Consider the following 24,536-nt stretch of genomic DNA (forward strand, 5'->3'; position numbering starts at 1 on the left):
ATGAATCACCACTTATTTGGGTATTAATGCATCAGTCTTGACCATAATGCATCTGGTCAAGACTGAAGAATGTCATGGGCTTTTTCCATTTCAAATTTAAGAATCTATTGTCATAGGAAATATTCATCTAGGAGGAGTCAGAACAGAGGTTCTACTTCAACTTCACTTTTCATGAGTCTTATGAATGGGAGCAAGTTTCTCCAAAAGCTTTACTCATGAGTAAATTATAGATATTAACAGTTTACCTAGGATAAGAGTGTGGAGGATGAAATGAGATCATGGGACGTGCACTATCCAAATGTAAGATATTATTAGTATTGCTACCTAGGAACCTTTAGGCATCTTAGGGTACACACATAATTCACTAGCACTTGTTTTGAAGTAATAACAGGTGTCCCCTGAGGTCCTTCTCATCCTGGCTTAATACCTAGTGCATTCTTTCCACACTATCAGCACTCAATAAAGGTTTATAGACTAACTGATTTTGATATAAGACCTTACCACCAATTCAGACTTCTTCTCTTTAGTTCTAGCATTTTCTTTATCTATTTGATTATATATTCATCTATTTATTTTGATTAGCTATCTCTATTCAAATGCATATTGGTAATAAAGAATTTTGAAGACTCTGAAACCTTTCATTCCCTTTTTTTTTGATAGACACTACCCGTACTAAAAAGAGTTATGAAATGAACGGGCGTGAGTATCACTATGTGTCCAAGGAAACATTTGAAAGCCTCATATATAGTCACAGGTAAAGTAGAGGTTCAGAAGCTAAATCTTGCCTCTGGTTGTTTTACATTTGAAATAGATTCCCTATTTTTATGTATTTTCCAAAGCTTCTGGGTAATTCCTTTTGTTTCTGAGGAGTTAAGCAAGAAATGTACATTGATATACCAGCGCACCAACTCACTGGGTTTGGAAAGGGAGCAGAATGGAGTTTGCAAACCTAGGAGAACTTGAGGAAATATATACACTTTAGATATCCTCATTTTGTTCGTCTCTTGAATATCTATTAATTATTTCTGTGCTAATAAAGTTCACATATTTATATTCAACTCTAGTGCAGTTTATCCTCATGTTACTACTAATAATATTTTCCTTGTAGAAAGCATTCTGTTTTGTTTGGCCTGCCCTTGCAGGATGCTGGAGCATGGTGAGTACAAAGGCCACCTGTATGGCACTAGCGTGGATGCCGTTCAAACAGTTCTTGACGAAGGAAAGGTCTGTGTCATGGACTTAGAGCCCCAGGTGGGTCCATGGTGGAATACTGAATGCATGTCATCCATTTTTTTTGTGCACATGCTGTAGGTTATAGTTGAGACATTTATTCTGTTAGGCTTTTAAGAATAAGGCCATTTCTCATATCTAAGATCTTACATAATATGTCAATTGACAACATTTTGCTTTTAGTTGAGAAAGAAGTCTTGCTTCTCAGACAGAAAAGCAGAACTGAGTGGGTGACCATGAAGAGAAGCAAGTATCTTTCTTGCTTTAACCTTGATCACAAAGGCATCAAGGTAACTTCTTGTTGCTTTGTACAAGGAGGTGAGGTTTCTATGTTGTCATATCTATAGCTACCTTCCTGAGACCACACGTAGAATGGAGCAGGGGTAAGTGAGTTAAGGTAAGATAAAGAACATGCAATCCGTAGGCCCAATTTTTGTGATCTTTGTATTTTCTTTCTGTGTGTGTATGTTTGTTTGTTTTGTTTTTTGAGACAAGGCCCTCCTCTGTAGTCTAGGCTAGAGTGCAGTGGTGCAATCTTAGCTCACTGCAACCTCCGCCTCCTGGGTTCAAGCAATTCTTGTGCCTCAGCCTCTCAAGTAGCTGGGACTACAAACGCAAGCCACCATGCCTGGCTAATTTTTGTATTTTTAGTAGACACAGGGCTTCGCCATGTTTGCCAGGCTGGTCTGGCAATAGAACTCCTAGGCTCAAGCAATCCTCCTGCCTCGGCCTCCCAAAGAGCTGAGATTATAGGCATGAGCTACTGCGCCCAGCCACGTTTTCTTAGTCATTTAGAAATTTACATTATGTTCTAGAGTATCAAAGGAAAAAAGATGGCAGTAGTATCCAATGTGAGATAATAGCAAGAGGAAAGGGAAGTGAAGGTGAAACAGAGCTCATCCATCTTGACAGTTTGTCTTTGTCTTTGTCATATGAGATAATGTATAGAATCCTACTCTTAGTACATGAGATTCTCACTTGTATAGACTTACTCATCTAGTAAGATTTCAGTAGCTAGCCGTAGCTAGTAAGAGTCAGGATTTGACCTTGATTTCGATTATAAAACCCTATCTCTAAATTATTAAAATGTTTTTTAGAATTGAAGAATTGGGGCACATGAGACTATATTCTAACTAAAAATAATTGCTAATTTCTGGTCTTAGAAATTTTGAGAAGCTTCATGTTGACTCTAGAAAGTTAGGTACAGTGGTCAGGTGCAGTGGCTCATGCCTATAATCCCAGCACTTTGGGAGGCCAAGATGGGAGGATTTCTTGAGGACAGGTGTTTGAGACCAGTCTGGGCAACACAGTGAAACCCCATCACTACAAAAAATAAAAAATTAGCTGGGGCCGGGTGTGGTGGCTCACGTCTGTAATCTCAGCACTTTGGGAAGCTGAGGCAGGCAGATTACTTGAGGTCAGGAGTTTGAGATCAGCCTGGCCAACATGCTGAAACCCCATCTCTATTAAAAATACAAAAATTAGCTGGGCGTGGTGGCACACGCCTGTAATCCCAGCTACTAGGGAGCCTGAGGCACAAGAATTGCTTGAACCTGGAAGGCAGAGGTTGCAGTGAGCCGAGATGGCACCATTGCACTCCAGCTTGGGTGACAGAATGACACTGTCTCAATAACAAAACAAAATAAATAGCTGGGAATGGTGGCACGTGCCTGTGGTCCCAGCTACTCAGGAGGCTGAGATGGGTGGATCGTTTGAGCCTGGGAGGTTGAGGCTACAGTGAACTATGATTGTACCACCGTACTCCAGCCTGGGTGACAGAGCAAGACCATGTCTCAAAACAAAACGAAAAAAAAAATGTGCATTTAATTTTTCTATGTAGGATATTCAAGTGACTCGAACCCATGAACTGAAGCCCTATGTCATATTTATAAAGCCATCTAATATGAGGTGTATGAAACAATCTCGGAAAAATGCCAAGATTATTACTGACTACTTTGTGGACATGAAGTTCAAGGTAAGAGCAAGTCAAAAATTACTGTATTGCTTTCAGTGACTTCTGAGTGAGAGGGATTTGGGTTGGGCCAGGCCAAGGATCTCTGATCTCATTGTCCTCCTCCTTCTTTTTGAACCCCCTCCCCAAAAGGTCCTCAATAAAATTATTACTATAATTTTATTTTACCAAAAAAAAATCTATAAAAAAATTAAAAACTATATTGTTTCTACAGGACCTGTGTTACAGAATATAATTTTTGTTTCTAATGGTAATGCCCTTAGGATTTATCCTTTTTGATAGACAACACTTACAGATATAAAAATAAAGTGTAATAAATGCTATGATGCTATCCTTTTTTCTTTATTATTATTTTTTTTGGGCTAGCTTAAAAAAAAATCCTTGAGCCATAGTTTGCACAGCCAAACAGAAATTGGGCATATACAAGCCTGATATTTGTATTTTAAACAGATTTTACTTAAAAGCTTACTTTAAAAATGCTCTAGGGAGTATATCTCATCTGTAAAATGAGGCATCTCCCAAAAAATTTTATTAATGATGATGGTAATAATAGAGGGGGCAAGCCAGGTAAAGTAATCAGTGATCTCATCCTAGAACAGGGGAGTTTTTCCAGTTGGATACATATATTTTACATTAAACACACTTTAAATATTGTGAGTCATAACATATATTCAGTAAGGTGTATAAATTGAGTGTACAGTTTAATGAATTTTTATGTGTGTATGCACCCAGATAACCATTACCCAGATTAAGATATAGCTACTTATTTTGTGTGTGTGTGTGTGTTAAAAACACATAAAACTTACCATTTTAGCTGTTTTAAGTGTAAGTTCAGTGTTAGTATTAAGTTAGTGTTAAGTATATTCACATTGTTGTGAAACAGATCTCCAGAATTTACCTGGCAAAACTGAAATTAAAAATATGAATGATACACTAAAAATTTGTATGTCATCCTTGTACAAGGGCCATGCTAATTTCTGCATTGTTTCAGTTTTAGTATATGTGCTGCCAAAGCAACCACAGGTATCTTTATTCTTTCTCTTATTATTTTTCTTATTGTTTTCAATGACTTTGGAGGTCTAATTTTCCAGTTTGCCTTGTGAACAGTGGAGTCCATGAATGTATTTGCTGAGTCTTACGGGCATTTAAATTTTTTCTTTTTATGACCGTCTAAACAAATTGACAAAATTGTTTCTGGATCGTATGTATAGTCACTTTGTAAAGCCATAAGATTTCGGTGCCTGCATTTGCATTTGTGTTTCAGATTGTATTGGTGACAAGTTGTACTATTTTGTCATGAACTAGTAAGAAAATAGCAGCAATGAATTTAGTGTATTAGTGCCAAGTGAAGGCCAAATTATCTTCATTAAATGAACATTTCACAATAGTAGAAATAGATAATATAACTGGCTTATACCATCCTCATGTTGAAAGTGGCCATTTTATATCTTTAAAATAATGTTATTCCTATCAGATTAATGTTCACTTGAAATTTATGTTTAAATTTTATTTAAACTGGTACATTTTCTTTGGTTTTATGTTGTATATGGTTAGAGCGCTTCATGTTTAGATAAGAGTAAAATAAATTCACATGGGAAGTTGAGAGGAGTAATCTGTCTGGCAAACTATTACTAAATTTTACAAAACATCAACCGGACATTAAGACTAAAGATGGAAACATACGTTTTGTAATTTAGAAGACATTTATTGGACCTCACTGGTTGTAGTTTCACAACTGAATGTGACAGCATGGCAAACTGTATTTTTTCTATTTGTCTAAGTCTGTACTATCCGTATTTTTCTATTTTTCCTAAAGGATGAAGACCTACAAGAGATGGAAAATTTAGCCCAGAGAATGGAAACTCAGTTTGGTCAATTTTTTGATCATGTGATTGTGAATGACAGCTTGCAAGATGCATGTGCCCGGTTGTTGTCTGCCATACAGAAGGCTCAGGAGGAGCCTCAGTGGGTACCAGCAACATGGATTTCCTCAGATACTGAGTCTTAATGAGACTTCTCGTTGAATGCTGGAGTTTTAACACTGTATCCTTGTCACAGCCATCTACAGCTGCAATCTAAAACAGCAGTATTTGACCCATTATAATGTGTACAACTTTAAAGGTGCAGCAGTTTATTAATCTTATTGAAAAAAATTTATTGTATGGTTATGTAGTTACCTATTTGGCTGTTAATTTTTTTCCCCTTTACCTCATATGAAGCTGTGGTAGAAATATGAATAATGTTAAGACACTGAGTATGAGACTTTTGCAGATTTCACATGATCTTTTAAGATTCAAATAAACAGCTTTCCTAAATAAGCAATATTTAATTTTAGAAATTGTATTCTACTCTATGAAATGTGTTTTATGAAAACATCTTTTACAAAAAGTGCTTACTTGACTAACTCAGCAAGAAAGGTTTAATATACACATTTTCACACCTAATATCAAAACCTATGAAAAACTGCACTGCCTTCATTATTTACAAATCAGGCTACAAGGAAAAAATTATTCTCATCAGAGGTGTGACAAACACTAATTTTCCTTACAGCCAATATCTACATGCATGCCTAAATTAGAAAAAGGCAATGGATTAGTCCTAGAGACCTATATATAGAAAATCACAAGATTGAAACCATGTCTCAGAGTTAAAGAAACCAGGGACTAAAAGAATTTCTTGAGCATGCAGGATGGCAGATAAAAAACAACTTGCTAAAATGCTGAAACTTCTTCCATTGTGAGATTAAAAACCAAAACAAAAAAACTGGCTGAAATTGGTTAGTACTAACACAAATGGCTACCTGGAGTCTGTACAAAACGAGCTTGCTGGCATCACAGCTCGAATCTACCCCCATGTTTCATACTGACTTCCTCCAAAATTTGCACATGCAACCCACGAAGGGACATGAAATAACTGTGAACGCCAGAGGATTTTCCAGACTGCTTATTTCCTTCTACCAATCACCTACTAATCCCAGAATCCACTCCCTAAACCTTTTCTAATAAAAATAGTCTTAAAGCCAGCACAGGGAGACAGATTAGAGCTATACTCCTGTCTCCTTGTTAGTTGATTCACAATAAAAACTTTTCTCAAAAAACCAGTGCCATAATACTGGCTTCTGTGTGTATAGTGCAACAAGACTCTGTTTGGCAGCAAGATTAGGATGCCATTACAAAGTCTTGTTTCTCTTTCTTCCCCCAGATTTGAGATTTCCAGGTGCTTTCCCTGTCCCTGTATATGTTCATCTTCTGCATCATTCTCTTCTCCTTATTTACACCATTATTCCATCTTTCCCATCTCTTAACTGTAAAACAGAATGCAAGATTCAAAATATTTGTAGAGAAATGCAAATCAAAACCACATTGAGATACCATTTTACGCATTAGAATGGCAATCATTAAAAAATCAGGAGACAACAGATGCTGGAGAGGATGTGGAGAAATAGGAACACTTTTACACTGTTGGTGGGAGTGTAAAATAGTTCAACCATTCTGGAAGACAGTGTGGTGATTCCTCAAGGATCTGGAACTAGAAATACCATTTGACCCAGCAATCCCATTACTGGGTATATACCCAAAGGATTATAAAACATTCAACTCTAAAGACACATGCACACGTATGTTTATTGCAGCACTGTTCACAATAGCAAAGACTTGGAACCAACCCAAATGCCCAACAAAGATAGACTGGATAAAAAAAAGTGGCACATATACACCATGGAATACTATGCAGCCATAAAAAAGGATGAGTTCATGTCCTTTGCAGGGACATGGATGAAGCTGGAAACCATCATTCTCAGCAAACTGACACAAGAACAGAAAACCAAACACCACATATTCTCACTCATAAGTGGGTGTTGAACAATGAGAACACATGGACACAGAGAGGGGAACATCACATACTGGGGCCTGTTGGGGGGTGGGGGGTTAGGTGAGGGATAGCAGGGGGTGGGGGGATTGGGAAGGGCTAACATTAGGAGAAATACCTAAGGCGGGTGGGGATGGGGTGCAGCAAACCACCATGGCACGTGTATACCTATGTAACAAACCTGCACGATCTGCACATGTACCCCAGAAACTTGAAGTATAATAAAAAAAATTTGTAGTTCTCTAAGGTTATGTTATAAAACAAAAACAAAAAAACCCCAACACCCAACCAAACAAAACGATGCAAATTAAGTCGTTTGTAGTGATATTTATGTGAGGTCAGATTTGATTTTAAGGTTCTTTGAGAAAGTTTTTCCAAATTTGATTTACACGGTTGTGGGATGAAGGGTAAGCATTTGGAGGAAATGTGAGAATTGCCTGTATTAATACACATCCACACATCCACACACCCAGGCCCGCAAAGACTTGTTGGTCCTGGAGAGTAAACGCGTTCGTTTGTAACCCAGCAGGGTCCGGCAGAGCCGACGCGGGCGGGGATCTGGCTCAGGGGGCGGTGGCCTCGCCAAGCGCCAAGAAGCCCGGCTTCCCGCAGGTCCCGGAGGCCGCGGCGTCGCGGGGAGCTGGGCTCGGACAGCCGGCGGTTGCGCCGGGAGAGCCCCGCGGGGAGAGCACCATGAGGGCTGACTCGGGGCCTCGGCTGGAGGAGGGCCACCTGGTGAGCGGCGAGGGGTGCGTCGGCCTCGCGAGGTGGAGGATCAGCAGCTACCCAAGCAGGGGGGATGGGAGGGCGGCGCCAACGAGCTGGGGATCACTAGCGGAGGGCCTTGTTAGTGGAGGTCGCGCATATGCCCCTCCAGGAGTGGGACGGGGACCCAGGCGAGGCCGGGACCCGAACTCTCGGAGTGGGAGAGGGGCCTGCCATGAAGTTTCCGGGGACCTGAGCCCGCGTTGCCACAACAACGCTTCACTTCTCTGCGGCCCGGGGCCCGGCGGGTTCCGGGGCTTCCAGCTGGGCCTCTCCTAAACTCGGAGGAGAGGGCTGTAGCGGCTCAGAAGAGAGATCGCTGTTTGCCTGCGGAGTCCTTTAACCAAGGTCTTCTCCCACTCCCCGCTCCCCGCAAACAAATGACGGCGACTACTTAGGAAACCACGGGAAAACTGTGATTGGAGCGCTACGGCCGCCGGATCTCTGCTCCTGGGCATATCACCCCGGACTCCGAGGTCCCCTTTTCGGCAGGGCTAGTCTGGGACGGCCAGGCCACGTCCCAGCGCGCCTCTCACTCAGACGTCCCTCCAGGTGGCTGCGCGCGGGGAATTAGCCCAGCGGCGCGGCCCGATGACGCATTGCGCCTGCGCGCGCGGCCGAGCCAAGACGGGTGGGGCGCCCTGCGCCTGGGGGCCGGCGGCCGCCGGGGCTGGCTAAACGCGGAATGGGGAAAAAGCCTGTGGTAAGCGAGCTTTAGCTACTTTTAGCTGTTAGAATTTTTGTCTTCAGTTGAGTCGTCCTACTTTTGAGGATTAAAGATTGGGTTTCTGGGTGGGTGGAACGTCATTTTTGCGGGACTTTTGAAATCAGTGACGTGAACTGATTCCTTAGATCGATCGCGCGTTTGGTAGCATCTTTAGGACAATAGCGCGTTCCCGTGACTGTCATTCTTTTCCAGATGTAATTTTGACTACCGGATGGTATTACGGCAGTTTGCCTCGTCCTAATCTTGTAGTATCTGCATTAACCTGTTCTAACGAATGGATTGCTAAATGAGACACTACAAGAGTGTCTAAAATTTAACCGTTTTGAATAAATATCTTTTGCAAGCAGCATGAGATACTTGGAACATTAAATAGGCTTCTAGGCATTTCTGTTAGTATTTGATTCTCAACACTAATGCTCTCTGAACCTCACTTTTCTTATTCATGTAAATGAGCATTTAGAAGGGTTCCCCCCATCATTATTTCTGTCCTAAAACTGTTTCTTCCCAGTATTTTCAAGTGGCCTTTAAAAAAATTGTGTTAGTATGTGGTTTAAAACCTCCATTGGTTTCCCATTGAATTAAAACAAAATCCAGACTCCTTCCCTTGGGCAAGGCTCTAACTAATCTGGCTCCTGCCCACCTCTCCTTGATAATTGTGCTGCAGCCTTGCTGTCCTTTTACGTGGAACATTCCAAGCCCAATTTTCTCTAAAAATTTTTGCATTTGTTCCGGTTGCTCTTTTATTCAGGTCTCAGCTCAAATATCTCAGAGAAACTTTCCCCAACAAAAGTAGCACTCAGTCTCCTCATTTATTACATTTTGTGTGTGTGTGTGTATATATATATATATATATACACACACACATACATACATACATCTTGTGTGTGTGTGTATATATATATACACACAAATATATATGTATACAAGATGTCTTAAATGTAGCATATAAATATATATTTTATCATATATGCTGCACATAATATATAGTATTCTTATGTGTGTGTTTTTATATACACATATCTATATGAGAGATATATATGTATACAAGATGTCTTAAATGTAGCATATAAATATATGTTTTATCATATATGCTGCACATAATAGATAGTATATATTATCATATATATTTTTAACATTGTTTCTAATACTCAACCACTAGAATGTAAGTTCCATAAAAGCAGGATTCTCTCCGTTTTGTTCATTAGTGTATCCCAAATGCTTAGAAAAGAGCCTGGCCTAGAGATAGAAAGGAATGTAGGAAGGAAAGTATTTTATATGAAATTTAGAATGGCAGAACAAATTCTAAATTGCCCATGTTTTTCATCAGTACCTCTCAAGTATCACTGATGAACAGGATTATCAAGAGATTTGAAGATCCTATTTCTGATCCATTATATTTTTCTGTCATATCTGAACAACAGACTTGAAAGAATAGCTTTGGCTGGGCACAGTGGCTCACTCCCATAATCCCAGCACTTTGGGAGGCTGAGTTGGGTGGATTACCTGAGGTCAGGAGTTCAAGATCAGCCTGGCCAACATGGTGAAACCTCATCACTACTAAAAATACAAAAATTAGCCAGGCATGGTGGCCGGTGCCTATAATCCCAGATACTTGGAGAGGAGAATCGCCTGAACCCAGGAGGCAGAGGTTGCAATGAGCCAAGATCATGCCAGTGCCCTCCAGCCTGGGCAACAAAGCAGGAATTCATCTCAAAAAGAAAAAAAAAAAAAGCTTTATGGTATTTGGGATACATGAAGTAAAGATTCACTAGGCTTTTATTTACAAGCAAATTTCATTTTCTTTCCTCCCACAGCGTCCTCCACGAGCCCTTCCACCTGTGCCAAGGTAAAAATTATATAGTAATTTCATTATTGAGCTTTAAAAATGGAAAATGAAGACAGTGGAAAAATTGGCTAGTACCATTGCAAAATTATAATGATTCAGGAAAATCTTCTGAAAAATTTAGGGATTTTCTAAAATTTTAAAGGTGAAAAATCCTTGAATTATAAGACTAACAGTTATAATTGAATGTTATATTTAAAAGCCTGAGTATCAGCATGGTAGGATAATGGATCCATTCCCATTCTAACTGTTTTAGTGTATTTTTTTTAACCTTAGAATATTACCTTATTTGAAGCTGAGTTTTTTTTAAAATAAAAATTCTGATCTTTTGTTTGTGAGAATAGTTTCCTCAGAGTTTAAGCTGATTTTAATCAGTGACAAGTAAGAATTCTTAATCTGCTTAATCCACTTTATTTATAGACAGTAGGGAATATGTATATATAGGTTCAGAAAATATTGGCATTGTTTTATTAGCAGTGTTATTAAACAGCTTATTAATTATAAACAATAAGCTTGTAAACTAGCTGATATTAGGTGAAGCTAATTTTATTTTAAATTTGTAATAAGTCAATTTTCATTGTGAATAATAACAGGTTTCCAATTGTTTCTTTTTTTTTTGTCTTTGTCCTGCTGATTAAATTTGTTTGGTGTTACGTGACGTGTTAGTCAAGGTGAGTTAGTTTAATGTCAATATGAAATTTTCTAAATATAGTATTTGATGTTCAAAAATTAGTTTGATTCCTTGGTTTGTTTCTCTGAAAATTGAATCTGAATGGTGTAATTTATAATTCTACGATATCTTTTTGTCATAATAATCTTCCATGACTACCATTTAAAAATTAACATTGATATATAGCACTGGATGACCTTACCATTATAAAAGCACTTCATCCCTGAATGGGATCACCCAGCATATAACCATTGGCTAGTTTGTAGCTCTATAATAGGGACTGCACCTTGCTTTGTCTCATTTCATCAGGGTAGGCAAAGTTATATTATGCTTAAACCCCCAAATCTCAGTGACTTAATATCACACAGCGTTATTTCTAATTAATACAAAGTCTGCTGTGGCAAAAATTGAGGACAGTAGCCTTTCACTGCCTTGTTACTATTGATACAGAAATCTAGGCTACTTTTTTTTTTTTTTTTTTGAGACAGAGTGAGACTCTGTCACCCGGCCTGGAGTGCAGTGGTGTGATCTCAGCTCATTGCAACCTCTGCCTTCTGGGTTCAAGTGATTCTCCTGCCTCAGCCTCCCAAGTAGCTGAGATTACAGGCACGTGCTACCCCGCCTGGCTACTTTTTGTATTTTTAGTAGAGACAGGGTTTCGCCATGTTGACCAGGCTTGCCTTGAACTCCTAAGCTCAAGTGATCTGCCTGTCTTGGCCTCCCAAAGTGCTGGGATTACAGCCATGAGCCACCATGCCTGGCCTGCAATCTAGGCTACTTCTGTGCTATGGTCCCACCATTTTAACCTGAGCCTTCCTCAGTCACCTCAACAAGGGAAGAGAAAGCTGGAAGATTACTCCCTGGCTCTTTCAATGTTTGGCTCTGAAACGGCACAGATCACTTCTGCTCACAGCCTATAGGTCAGAACCAGTCATAGACCACACCTATGTGCAAGGGGGCTGGGAAATGTAGGGCATCAGATGAATCTTTGTTGCGCCCACTTTCTGTGTCACAGTTTCTAACATCACTAACCCACTGTGTGCTACTGGTACCACACTGTGGGCTCTGTCTGATTTTCTCAATTTCTTGCCTTCTTCCCCTAATCTGTAAAAGTTTGCTGGGCCCAGGGAAGAGAGGGAAAATTTTTCCCTACTGAAAGTTCCCACTGTTCTCTGCATTGAATTTTAGGCAGCCTTTTCTGTTGACTTTTTTTCCTGCTTTATAGATGATATTCCACTTAGTCGTCCTAAGAAAAAGAAGCCCAGAACAAAAAACACACCAGGTAAGATGTTATTCTTTGTTGTGTGGGAGCACAAGTTTTCCCAGAACCTCAGGCATAGTAAACGTCCCAGATCAGGGAGAGGTAAGGCCCCAGCAGCCCCAAATCACCACTTCATTGAGGATAGAATTAAGGCCAGTTTGAAGCAGTGGTATTCCTGGTGGTGGTGAGGTGCAGGGCAGTGGGCAGCCCTAGTATCCGGACACAGTCATGGAATAAAAGGTGGTGCCATCTAAACTCTTATTTCCATGATATTCTTAGACTCTTTAAGGTCTTTTATTCCTAGACAACATATATGGTTTTAAGCTATGATTGATTCCAGACCCTTGAACAAGATACTGGATTTAGAAACAGAGTTCTTAAATCTTACTTCAGTCAGAGTATCTCTACAGTAGAGCATGAGTCTAAAGGCATGGCCCCATCGTCATTTAAATATTAAAGCTTCGGTAATGAGCAGAACCCCTTTTTGTCCTAGTCATCCACTAATAATCCTGGATGTTGCATCAGTCACTCTAACCTCAGCACATCTAGAATCCATCATCGGCTTTAAGAATAAACAATTGTTTACATATCAGGATTTTATGTTAATGGAACCTGCCATTTTCCCAGCACTCAGGTTTGAAACCTCAAGGTTATCTTTCTTTTTTTTTTTTTTTGAGATGGAGTCTTGCTCTGTTTCCCAGGCTGGAGTGCAATGGTGCAATCTCAGCTCACTGCAAACTCCACCTCCTGGGTTCAAGCAGTTCTCCGCCTCAGCTTCCCGAGTAGCTGGGACAGGCATGTGCCACCACACCCAGCTAATTTTTTGTATTTTTAGTAGAAACAGGTTTCACCGTGTTGGTCAGAGTGGTCTCAAACTTCTGACCTTGTGATTCGCCTGCCTCGGTCTCTCAAAGTGCTGGGATTATAGGTGTAAACCACCATGCCTGGCCCCTCAAAGTTATCTTTAACTGATCCTTTAACTTCACTCTTTACTTGTGACCTCTCACATTCCTAAAAGGTTTCTGTGTTTGCTGCTCCTTTTAAATAAATAAATAAATAAATAACATAACATAACATAACATAACATAACATAAAAGGAATCATACGTACAGTCTTTGTTTCTTAATACACAGAGTCCTCTGTGTTCTTAAACAGTGACTTCATTGTATTACATGGTAAGATTATACCACAATCACTGCTCTGTTATTTATTTAGGCTAATTTCAAATTTTTAGGTTATTTAGATTATTTCAGAGTTTTCACTCCAAACATTGCAGTTCTACGTAAAATAGTGGGTGGTAGGGAAGAGGTATTTTTGTAGGATGGATTGCTAGCAGTGGAATTGCTAGGTGAAGGAAGTGTGCATTATTGGTATGATAGACTCTGCTAAATTACCTTCAAGGAAGCTTTAGTTTTTATCTTGCTCCCTGTAGAGTCTGAGAGTGTCTCATTGTCTAAATCCTTAACAATATTGGACAATATTAATTATTAAATTTTTTTTGTTAATTTAGTGGTCAAAAAGTAGCTTACTTTAGTTTGCATTTCTCTAAATACTGGTGAGGTTAAGCATCTTTTCATTTGTTTATTAATATACTTATATTTCTTTTTTTTCTTTTTTTTGAGACAGAGTCTTGCTCTTTTGCCTAGGCTGGAGTGCAGTGGTGTGATCTCGGCTCACTGCAACCTCCACCTCCTGGGTTCAAGCAATTTTCCTGCCTTAGCCTCCTCAAGTAGCTGGGACTACAGGCACATGCCACCACACCTGGCTAATTTTTGTATTTTTAGTAGAAATGGGATTTTGCCATGTTAAGCAGGCTGGTCTTGAACTTCTGACCTCAGGCAATCTGCCCGCCTCAGCCTGCCAAAGTGCTGGGATTACAGGGGTGAGCTACCACGCCCCGCACATTTCTGTTTCTTCTTTTGTGAAGAAAAGCAAGGAAGGGAATGCAGTCAGGTAAAATCCAAATCTGCCAAAATGTGCTGAAATTCTTTTAAAAGATTTCATGAGGGAAGAAGTTGAAATGAATGACTAAATGAAGAAATTTATAAATTACCTGTTAACTCCAATTATCCATGATGATTTTATCATTCTTTAATTTATTAATGAAGGACTTCACTATATAAAGGCTGATGAAAATTCTTAAGGCAACAGACAAGTAAGAGAATACTCTGTGATGTCAGTTTTTATTATGTTTTCCACCTTTTTGAAAATTCTAAATGTTCTGATGCAATTTCTCCTCCTCTTATCTTTTGCTCTTCTTTTTAGCCCCCTCTTTTTTCTTCCTCAGCCTTTCTTATTCCTTCATTTATTTCTTTTCCCAACTTAAAGTTCAAAGTTACAGGTGAGGAGGAAGTAAAGATTTGTGGGACAATTAGTTCTGAAAGAGACGGGGTTATTCCATAGGAAACATTCTAGTTACCTTTTCCTCCATCTTTTTAAGATTCAGTGATCTTTGCTCAAGTAATCTCATTTTTTTATACTCTGTTTTTCTATAGCCAGTGCTTCTTTGGAAGGCCTTGCTCAGACTGCTGGTCGAAGGCCCTCTGAGGACAGTGAGCCATCAACTAAAGAACTCAAAGAGCACCCAGAGGCTCCTGTTCAAAGGAGACAGAAAAAGACAAGGCTACCTCTTGGTATGTGAAGAAACCAAGGTTAGGTTGTGATAGCAGTTGTCATTTTGGTGACATGATAAAAACCTCTCTGCTCTCATTTTTTCTCCCATCCATATCCCATAAGTGGTTTCTTGTTTTTATGTTTAAAATATTTCTCACTAGAATAACTCCAAGGCTTAAGCCAAGAATACTTTACAGGTCTCTTTTGATCATATATATATAGATTATGAGAGGAGGGCTACAAATGCAGGACTAAAACAGAGTTCGGATCTCAATGCATAGAGAAATCTAGTAAATGATGAAATGCACATTTCAGACTAGTGGGGAAATGATAGATTCTGTACTAACAATAATATAATGAACCAACAGCTAACATTTGTTCAGTCTTTCTATGTCCCAGGCAGTTCACAAGGTAAATAAAATACTATACCATTTTTTGGCCTATCAGATTGGCAATGCTTTTTTCTTTTTTTTTTTTTTTTTTTTTTAATTGCATTTTAGGTTTTGGGGTACATGTGAATAACATGCAACGTTGTTGCACAGGTGCACACGTGGCAGTATGATTTGCTGCCTCCCTCCCCTTCACCTATATCTGGCATTTCTCCCCATGCTATCCCTCCCCAACTCCCCACCCCCCCCACTATCCCCCCTCCCCCCCAACAGACCCCCGTGTATAGTGCTCCCCTCCCTGTGTCCATGTGTTCTCCTTGTTCAACACCCGCCTATGAGTGAGAACATGTGGTGTTTGATTTTGTGTTCTTGTATCAGTTTGCTGAGAATGATGTTTTCCAGGTTCATCCATGTCCCTGCGAAGGATGTGAACTCCTCGTTTTTAATGGCTGCATAATATTCCATGGTGTATATGTGCCACATTTTTCCTGTCCAGTCTATCATCGATGGGCATTTGGGCTGGTTCCAGGTCTTTGCTATTGTAAACTGTGCTGCAATGAACATTCGTGTGCATGTGTCCTTATAGTAGAACGATTTATAATCCTTTGGATATATGCCCAGTAATGGGATTGCTGGGTCAAATGGAATTTCTATTTCTAGGTCCTTGAGGAATCGCCACACTGTTTTCCACAGTGGTTGAACTAATTTACACTCCCACCAACAGTGTAAAAGTGTTCCTATTTCTCCACATCCTCTCCAGCATCTGTTTTCTCCAGATTTTTTAATGATCGCCATTCTAACTGGCGTGAGATGGTATCTCAATGTAGTTTTGATTTGCATTTCTCTAATGACCAGTAATGATGAGCATTTTTTCATATGTTTGTTGGCCTCATGTATGTCTTCTTTTGTAAAGTATCTGTTCATATCCTTTGCCCATTTTTGAATGGGCTTGTTTGTTTTTTTCTTGTAAATCTTTTTTAGTTCATTGTAAATTCTGGATATCAGCCCTTTGTCAGACGGGTAGGCTGCAAAGATTTTTTCCCATTGTGTTGGTTGCCGATTCACTCTATTGACTGTTTCTTTTGCCGTGCAAAAGCTGTGGAGTTTGATTAGGTCCCATTTGTCTATTTTGGCTTTTGTTGCCAATGCTTTTGGTGTTTTGGTCATAAAGTCTTTGCCTACGCCTATGTCCTGAATGGTTTTGCCTAGGTTTCCTTCTAGTGTTTTTATGGTGTTACGTCTTATGTTTAAGTCTTTAATCCATCTGGAGTCAATTTTAGTGTAAGGTGTCAGGAAGGGGTCCAGTTTCTGCTTTCTGCATATGGCTAACCAGTTTTCCCAACACCACTTATTGAACATGGAATCCTTTCCCCATTGATTGTTTTTTTCAGGTTTGTCAAAGATCAGGTGGTTGTAGATATGTTGTGTCGCCTCCGACGCCTCTGTTCTGTTCCATTGGTCTATATCTCTGTTTTAGTACCAGTACCATGCTGTTTTGATTACTGTAGCCTTGTAGTAGAGTTTGATGTCCGGTAGTGTGATGCCTCCCGCTTTGTTCTTTTTGCTTAGAATTGACTTGGCTATGCGGGCTCTCTTTTGGTTCCATATGAAGTTTAAGGTGGTTTTTTCCAGTTCTGTGAGGAAGGTCATTGGTAGCTTGATGGGGATAGCGTTGAATCTGTAAATTACTTTGGGCAGTATGGCCATTTTCACGATATTAATTCTTCCTAACCATGAACATGGAATGTTTCTCCATCTGTTTGTGTCCTCTCTTATTTCGTTGAGCAGTGATTTGTAGTTCTCCTTGAAGAGGACCTTTACGTTCCTTGTTAGTTGTATTCCTAGGTATTTTATTCTCTTTGTAGCAATTGTGAATGGCAGTTCGTTCTTGATTTGACTTTCTTTAAGTCTGTTATTGGTGTATAGGAATGCTTGTGATTTTTGCACATTGATTTTGTATCCTGAGACTTTGCTGAAGTTGCTTATCAGTTTCAGGAGATTTTGGGCTGAGGTGATAGGGTCTTCTAGATATATAATCATGTCGTCTGCAAATAGAGACAATTTGGCTTCCTCCTTTCCTAATCGAATACCCTTTATTTCTTTTTCTTGCCTGATTGCTCTGGCTAGAACTTCCAGTACTATATTGAATAGGAGTGGTGAGAGAGGGCATCCTTGTCTAGTGCCAGATTTCAAAGGGAATGCTTCCAGTTTTTGCCCATTCAGTATGATATTGGCTGTCGGTTTGTCATAAATAGCTTTTATTATTTTGAGATACGTTCCGTCGATACCTAGTTTATTGAGGGTTTTTAGCATAAAGGGCTGTTGAATTTTGTCGAAGGCCTCTGCATCAATTGAGATAATCATGTGGTTTTTGTTTTTGGTTCTGTTTATGTGGTGAATTACATTTATAGACTTGCGTATATTGAACCAGCCTTGCATCCCCGGGATGAATCCTACTTGATCATGGTGGATAAGCTTTTTGATGTGCTGTTGCAATCGGCTTGCCAGTATTTTATTGAAGATTTTTGCATCTATGTTCATCATGGATATTGGCCTGTAGTTTTCTTTTCTTGTTGAGTCTCTGCTGGGTTTTGGTATTAGGATGATGTTGGTCTCATAAAATGATTTGGGAAGGATTCCCTCTTTTTGGATTATTTGGAATAGTTTCAGTAGGAATGGTACCAGTTCCTCTTTGTATGTCTGGTAGAATTCGGCTGTGAAACCATCTGGGCCTGGGCTTTTTTTGGGTGGTAGGCTCTTAATTGCTGCCTCGACTTCAGACCTTGTTATTGGTGTATTCAGGGTTTCGACTTCTTCCTGGTTTAGGCATGGGAGGAGACTACTGTCCAGGAATTTATCCATTTCTTCCAGGTTTTCTAATTTATGTGCATAGAGTTGTTTGTAATAATCTCTGATGATGGTTTGAATTTCTGTGGCATCTGTGGTGATATCCCCTTTATCATTTTTTATTGCATCTATTTGGTTATTCTCTCTTTTCTTTTTTATTAGTTTGGCTAGTGGTCTGTCTATTTTGTTGATCTTTTCAAAAAACCAGCTCCTGGATTTATTGATTTTTTGTAGGGTTTTTCGTGTCTCTATCTCCTTCATTTCTGCTTTGATCTTAGTTATTTCTTGTCTTCTGCTAGGTTTTGAGTTTTTTTGATCTTGCTCCTCTAGCTCTTTCAATTTTGATGATAGGGTGTCAATTTTAGTTCTCTCCTTTCTTCTCATGTGGGCACTTATTGCTATATATTTTCCTCTAGAGACTGCTTTAAATGTGTCCCAGAGATTCTGGTATGTGGTGTCTTCATTCTCGTTGGTTTCGAAGAACATCTTTGTTTCTGCCTTCATTTCAGTGTTTATCCAGTCCACATTCAGGAGAAAGTTGTTCAATTTCCATGAGGGTGTGCGGTTCTGGGTTGGCTTCTGAATTCTGAGTTCTAACTTGATTGCACTGTGGTCTGAGAGACTGTTTGTTATGGTTTCTGTTCTTTTGCATTTGCTGAGGAGTGATTTACTTCCAATTATGTGGTCAATTTTAGAGTAGGTGTGATGTGGTGCTGAGAAGAATGTATATTCTGTGGATTTGCGGTGGAGAGTTCTGCAAATGTCTATTAGGTTTGCTTGTTCCAGGTCTGAGTTCAAGTCCTGGATATCCTTATTAATTTTCTGTCTCGTTGATCTGTCTAATATTGACAATGGTGTGTTGAAGTCTCCCACTATTAATGTGTGGGAGTCTAAGTCTCTTTTCAAGTCTTTAAGAACTTGCCTTATGTATCTGGGTGCTCCTGTATTAGGTGCATATATATTTAGGATCGTTAGCTCTTCTTGTTGCATTGATCCTTTTACCATTATGTAATGTCCTTCTTTGTCTCTTTTGATCTTTGTTGCTTTAAAGTCTATTTTATCAGAGATGAGAATTGCAACTCCTGCTTTTTTTTGCTCTCCATTTGCTTGGTAAATCTTCCTCCATCCCTTTATTTTGAGCCTTTGTGTATCCTTGCATGTGAGGTGGGTTTCCTGGATACAGCACACTGATGGGTTTTGGCTTTTTATCCAATTTGCCAGTCTGTGTCTTTTGATTGGGGCATTTAGTCCATTTACATTTAGGGTTAATATTGTTATGTGTGAGTTTAGTCCTGTCATTTTGATGCTAGCTGGCTGTTTTGCCCATTGGTTGATGCAGATTCTTCATTGTGTTGCTGCTCTTTACTATTTCGTGCGTTTTTGGAGTGGCTGGTGCTGGTTGTTTTTTTCTGTGTGTAGTGTCTCCTTCAGGAGCTCTTGTAAAGCTGGTCTGGTGGTGATGAAATCTGTGAGTACTTGCTTGTTCACAAAGGATTTTATTTTTCCTTCACTTATGAAGCTTAGTTTGGCTGGATATGAAATTCTGGGTTGAAAGTTCTTTTCTTTAAGGATGTTGAATATCGGCCCCCACTCTCTTCTGGCCTGTAGGGTTTCTGCTGAGAGATCTGCTGTGAGTCTGATGGGTTTCCCTTTGTGGGTAACCCGACCTTTCTCTCTGGCTGCCCTTAGTATTTTCTCCTTCATTTCAACCCTGGTGAATCTGATGATTATGTGCCTTGGGGTTGCTCTTCTAGAGGAATATCTTTGTGGTGTTCTCTGTATTTCCTGGACTTGAATCTTGGCCTGCCTTTTTAGGTTGGGGAAGTTTTCCTGGATAATATCCTGAAGAGTATTTTCCAGCTTGGATGCATTCTCTTCGTCACATTCAGGTACACCTATCAAACGTAGATTAGGCCTTTTCACGTAGTCCCATATTTCTTGTTGACTCTGTTCATTCCTTTTTACCTTGTTTTCTCTAATCTTCCCTTCTCGTTTTATTTCATTGAGTTGATCTTCAACTTCTGATATCCTTTCTTCTGCTTGGTCAATTCTGCTGTTGAAACTTGTACATACTTCGCGAAGTTCTCGTGTTGTGTTTTTCAGTTCCATCAATTCATTCATATTCCTCTCTAAGTTGTCCATTCTCGTTAGCATTTCATCAAGTCTTTTTTCAAGGTTCTTAGTTTCTTTGCATTGGGTTAGAACATGTTCTTTTAGCTCACAGAAGTTTCTTATTATCCATTTTCTGAAATCTGATTCTGTCATTTCATCACACTCATTCTCCGTCCAGTCTTGTTCCCGTGCTGGTGAGGAGTTATGCTGCCTTGTAGGGGGAGAGGTGTTCTGGTTTTGGGTGTTTTCATCCTTTTTGCGCTGGTTTCTTCCCATCTTTGTGGTTTTATCCGCCTATTGACTTTGTAGTTGCTGTCTTTCTGATTTTGGTAATTTTAAGTCTGCAGCAGCTGAACTCATAAACCCCCTTTTCTTCTCCCCAGGTGTTCTGGCCCAGGGGTTTAGCACTTTGTTTTTCAGCTGTGTTGCTACCGTTTTCCCTGCCCACAAGGTGGCAGTCTAGTCACACTCAGCCTGCAGAGGCTTCGCTGAGCTGCTGTGGGCTCTGCCCAGCTTCCGTGTGAGCTTCCCTGCAGTCCTGTGGGTGTAGTTAGAACTGCTTCCGCTATGCTGGCCCGCCCCTGTAGTGACGGAGTCTCTGTAGTGGCGGGTTGTCTTGGTTACGGAAAATTGCCCCGGAACTGCAGGGTGTTTCCCGATGGAGGACGCCCCTCCCCCACAGAGCTGGACCGTCCCAGGTTCAGCCGTGTTTCCAGAGGGGCCCTCTTTGTCCGGTAATCTCTTGGCTTGCCTCCTTGCCACAGCTCCCCTTGCTGGCCCAGAGGGGACACAGTCTCGTTCACTTTGTTCAAGGAGCCGCTGCTCCCCGCCCCCCGTGCAGGCCGAGCGGCTGCTCCGGTCCAACCAGTGGCGCTGGGAACCCGGGGAGCTTCACCGCCTGTGAATCTCCTGGTCTGTGGACAGTTAAAATCCACTGCCCTGTGTGCTGCTGCGTCAGCCGAAGCAGCGGCTCTGAGATTCCTGGCGCTCCCTTGCCCGGGGGTCTCCTGGCTTGGCTCCCTGCTTCAGCTCCCCTTTCTGGCTCAGAGGGAACTCTGTCTCTCTCGCTCTGCATAAGAAGCCACTGCCCCCCACTCCAGGGCGTAGGCTGAGCGGCCACTCCGCTCAAACCAGCGGTGCTGGCGACCCGTGGGGCTTTTCCTCCTGTGAATCTCCTGGTCTGTGGGCAGTAAAAGTCCGTCTGGAAATGCGGCGTCCACTCACCCTCTGCGCCTTCTCTCGGAGCTGCAATCCCGACTTCCTCCTAAGCGGCCATCTTGGATCGATCTCCCATGTGTTCTTATCCGCTTTTTTCAAATTGTAAAATCCAATACTGATGGGAAATGGGTGCACTCATGTTTTGTTCATGGGCGCATAGATGCAGCCTGTCCAGATTTCTAGGAATAGTAGTAAATTCAATAGCTACAGTAATTTAAGGATGTCAATTGCAACATTATTTATAAGAGTAGAAATTGGTAATGACGCAAATATTTAACAGTGTGATACCAGCTAAATAAATCATACTTTACCCGTAAATAGAAACCAGATACCTATTAAAAGGATCTTTAAAGAGTGACAAAGATAATCATCAGTTATATATTATTAAATAAAAAAACAAAGGTTATAAAATAGTAGGTATTGGAAGATCCCATTTTTGTAAAATATACTGTGTTAATTTCTTAGGGTTCCCATTACAAATTACTACAAACTGAGTGACTGAAAACAACAGTTTATTTTTTCACAATTCTTAAGGTTAGAAGTCCAAAATCAAGTTGTCTGCGGACTATGTTCCCTCTGAAGTCTCTAGAAAAGAATTCTTCTTTGTTTCTTCTAGATTCTTATGGTTGTTGACAGTCCTTGGCATTCTTTGACTTGTGGCAGCATTATGCCAATCTCTGCCTCCATCTTCACATTTTTCCTTGTGTGTCTGTGTTCACATTTCCCTCTTCTTATATTAGTCATTGGATTTAGGGCCCATTCTAATCTAGCATGACCTCATCTTAACTTGATTACACCTGCATAGACCCTATTTCCAAATATGATTACATTCACAGGTATTCCGAGTTAGGACTTGAACATATCTTTTTTTTGGAGCACATTTCAACCCAGAATGTAAATATATACATACATATACACAGTAAAAAGAATGGAAGAATATAGCAGTGTTAAAGTGGTAGAATTTTTAGAAGAAGGAAATATGATTTTTAAAATTTTCTTCATTCATTGTATTTTGCTAAGTTTTTATATTTTGAGCATCATGACTTTTATAATAATTAGAAAAAGAACAAAGAGTTAAAATAAAACACAGGGAAGGAACAAAGATAGATTATGCTCTCCTATTAACATCGGCCCCTGTGAATAATTTATTGTAAATTAATTCTCCTGACTAATTACTTGTCCTCTTAGAAAACAGCATGTTTTGATTGGATGGAAGAATGATAGGAGTAAAAGGGCAGGAACTAGAAAAGTCAGGAGAATGGAACATAATTTTGGAAGGCAAGTCGAAGTGGGATACGGTCACTGAGGATCTGTGAGGAGAAGGAAAGGGTGGAAGATGGCAGGAGAAGGAAAAGAGGCAGAAATGATGCTCAGACTAGCTTTTACTACTCTATAACTTATTTTATTAGTGGCAGTAAATGTAGTTTAATTAAAACTGCCCTTTTAGTAATTCAGTTAGGATACAAGTTTAAAAATCAAGATGGATACCAATACTTAGTTTTATCATTTGTGAAAAGTGTCTTTACAGAAGTGACCTTTTTTAGAAAATGCAGGACCCAACTAAGTTTTGGACCAAAAAGGACCTATCATTGCCATTCCAACAAGCCTGGCAGGTTCAGCTTTCTAAATTTCTGAATTTAAAAATGGTGTTTTCATTTGATTTTGTTCAGGATGACCATGATAGGCTCTACTGCTTGCATTTTATTTCCAGTCCAGGCTGGTTAAGTGTTTTATTACAATAGAATTGTAAGGTCTTGAAGGTATTCCAGGGAGCTAGTATTTCCAGGTAGGAAGAGTAGATAGTGGATTAGAAGAAGGCTTCACTGACTTGTTTAAACTTAATACCTACCCAGGGTGCAGGAAAGAGTTAATATAGCAGGCCTGAGACTGCTATCCTTGGAAAGTCCTGCTTATAAGATTGGCCCTTAGCTGGCATGTGGGAACTTGGATGATACGCAGCTCCCTACACTGATAGGAGACTTTCCCTAAATTATAAGGTGGCTCACTGTGCATTTGTGCACACAAAGTGATTTTTGATGAACATCTGCTTTCCTTCTGGGCATCTGGAATTTTGGTATGTGCTAGGCTTATGTGACTAGCCCCTAACCTTGGGTGCTGTCTCTTGTGAGCTTCCATTGCAGAACATGTGTCACATGTGTTGTCACAACTCATTGCTGGAGAGATTTGTGCATTCTCTTTGACTCCACTGATAGAGGACTCTCGGAAGCTTGTACTTGGTTTCCTCTGGACTTGGTCCATGTACTTTTTCCTTTTTCTGATTCTGCTTTATATCTATTTGCTGTAGTAAAGCATAATTGTGAGTGTAATGATTTCCGAGTCCTGTGAGCCCTTCTAGAAAGTCAGCAAACCTGAAGATAATCTTGGGGATCTTCCACACAGCCTGAGTGTTGGGTTACTTAATTTTCTTTTCCATATTGTTTGGCATTACAATTTCAATTTTTACATTGAGAGTTTAGATGTATAACATTTTTAAAAAATTAAAAATTTGTAAGATAGTGAAAATATTTTTGCCCAATTAAAATTCTTAAAGTTATTTTGCCTTATACAAGTCTTGTACATTACTTTTCTTTTTTTGCTTTAGTTATTTGAAAAGTTTATTTTGTTTTCAGAATCGGAGACTTCCTCCACCCAAAAAAAGGCATCTAGTTCATCTTTATTACGAAATGAAAATGGTATTGACACAGAGCCAGCTGAGGAGGCAGTTATTCAAAAACCTCGGAGGAAGACAAAGTAAGAATTTATTTATCCTTCTAACTATTCTCCAGGATTACCCTGATGCTTTATTTGGAGCTCCCAAACAGTAGCTTCTCATTAAGTCTTATTAAATACTTGTATTTGTGTACCTCTAGGATAAGTAGTATTAACAAAATATCAGTTAAACCAATCTAATGATAAATTTAAGAAGAATAAACCACTGAGAAAGTAAAAATATTAAGATTGTACTTAAACTTAGGAGCCATCTCCAAAAAAGAGGAACACAAATAGAATATATAAGTAGCAA

General features: G+C 39.8%; 2 protein-coding genes and 1 pseudogene across 8 annotated transcripts in view; 2 read left to right on the forward strand and 1 right to left on the reverse strand.

The window, feature by feature from the left end:
* MPP4 (MAGUK p55 scaffold protein 4) overlaps positions 1-5,526 on the forward strand; it is a 51,964-nt gene extending 46,438 nt beyond the window's left edge. For all 7 annotated transcript variants that reach the window (XM_064373160.1, XM_064373161.1, XM_064373162.1 and 4 more), the window contains 4 exons: positions 661-754; positions 1,143-1,251; positions 3,071-3,205; positions 5,019-5,526. In XM_064373160.1, the coding sequence (XP_064229230.1) occupies positions 661-754; positions 1,143-1,251; positions 3,071-3,205; positions 5,019-5,210 (530 nt within the window). In that variant the 3' untranslated portion in view covers positions 5,211-5,526. The remainder of the gene's footprint in view (positions 1-660; positions 755-1,142; positions 1,252-3,070; positions 3,206-5,018) is intronic.
* Positions 4,119-4,219, reverse strand: LOC135273708 (U6 spliceosomal RNA; annotated as a pseudogene).
* A 2,899-nt stretch (positions 5,527-8,425) lies between the features above and the next one.
* Positions 8,426-24,536, forward strand: part of TMEM237 (transmembrane protein 237) — a 34,457-nt gene continuing 18,346 nt past the window's right edge. Inside the window, 7 exon segments of the mRNA XM_012446307.2 lie at positions 8,426-8,482; positions 8,484-8,537; positions 10,376-10,407; positions 11,071-11,075; positions 12,300-12,356; positions 14,831-14,968; positions 24,145-24,265. Of these exon segments, the coding sequence (XP_012301730.2) occupies positions 8,426-8,482; positions 8,484-8,537; positions 10,376-10,407; positions 11,071-11,075; positions 12,300-12,356; positions 14,831-14,968; positions 24,145-24,265 (464 nt within the window).

Source organism: Aotus nancymaae, unplaced genomic scaffold (assembly GCF_030222135.1).
Source record: "Aotus nancymaae isolate 86718 unplaced genomic scaffold, 86718_ANA_hifiasm-v0.15.2.pri h1tg000008l, whole genome shotgun sequence".
Lineage (NCBI taxonomy): Eukaryota > Metazoa > Chordata > Mammalia > Primates > Aotidae > Aotus > Aotus nancymaae.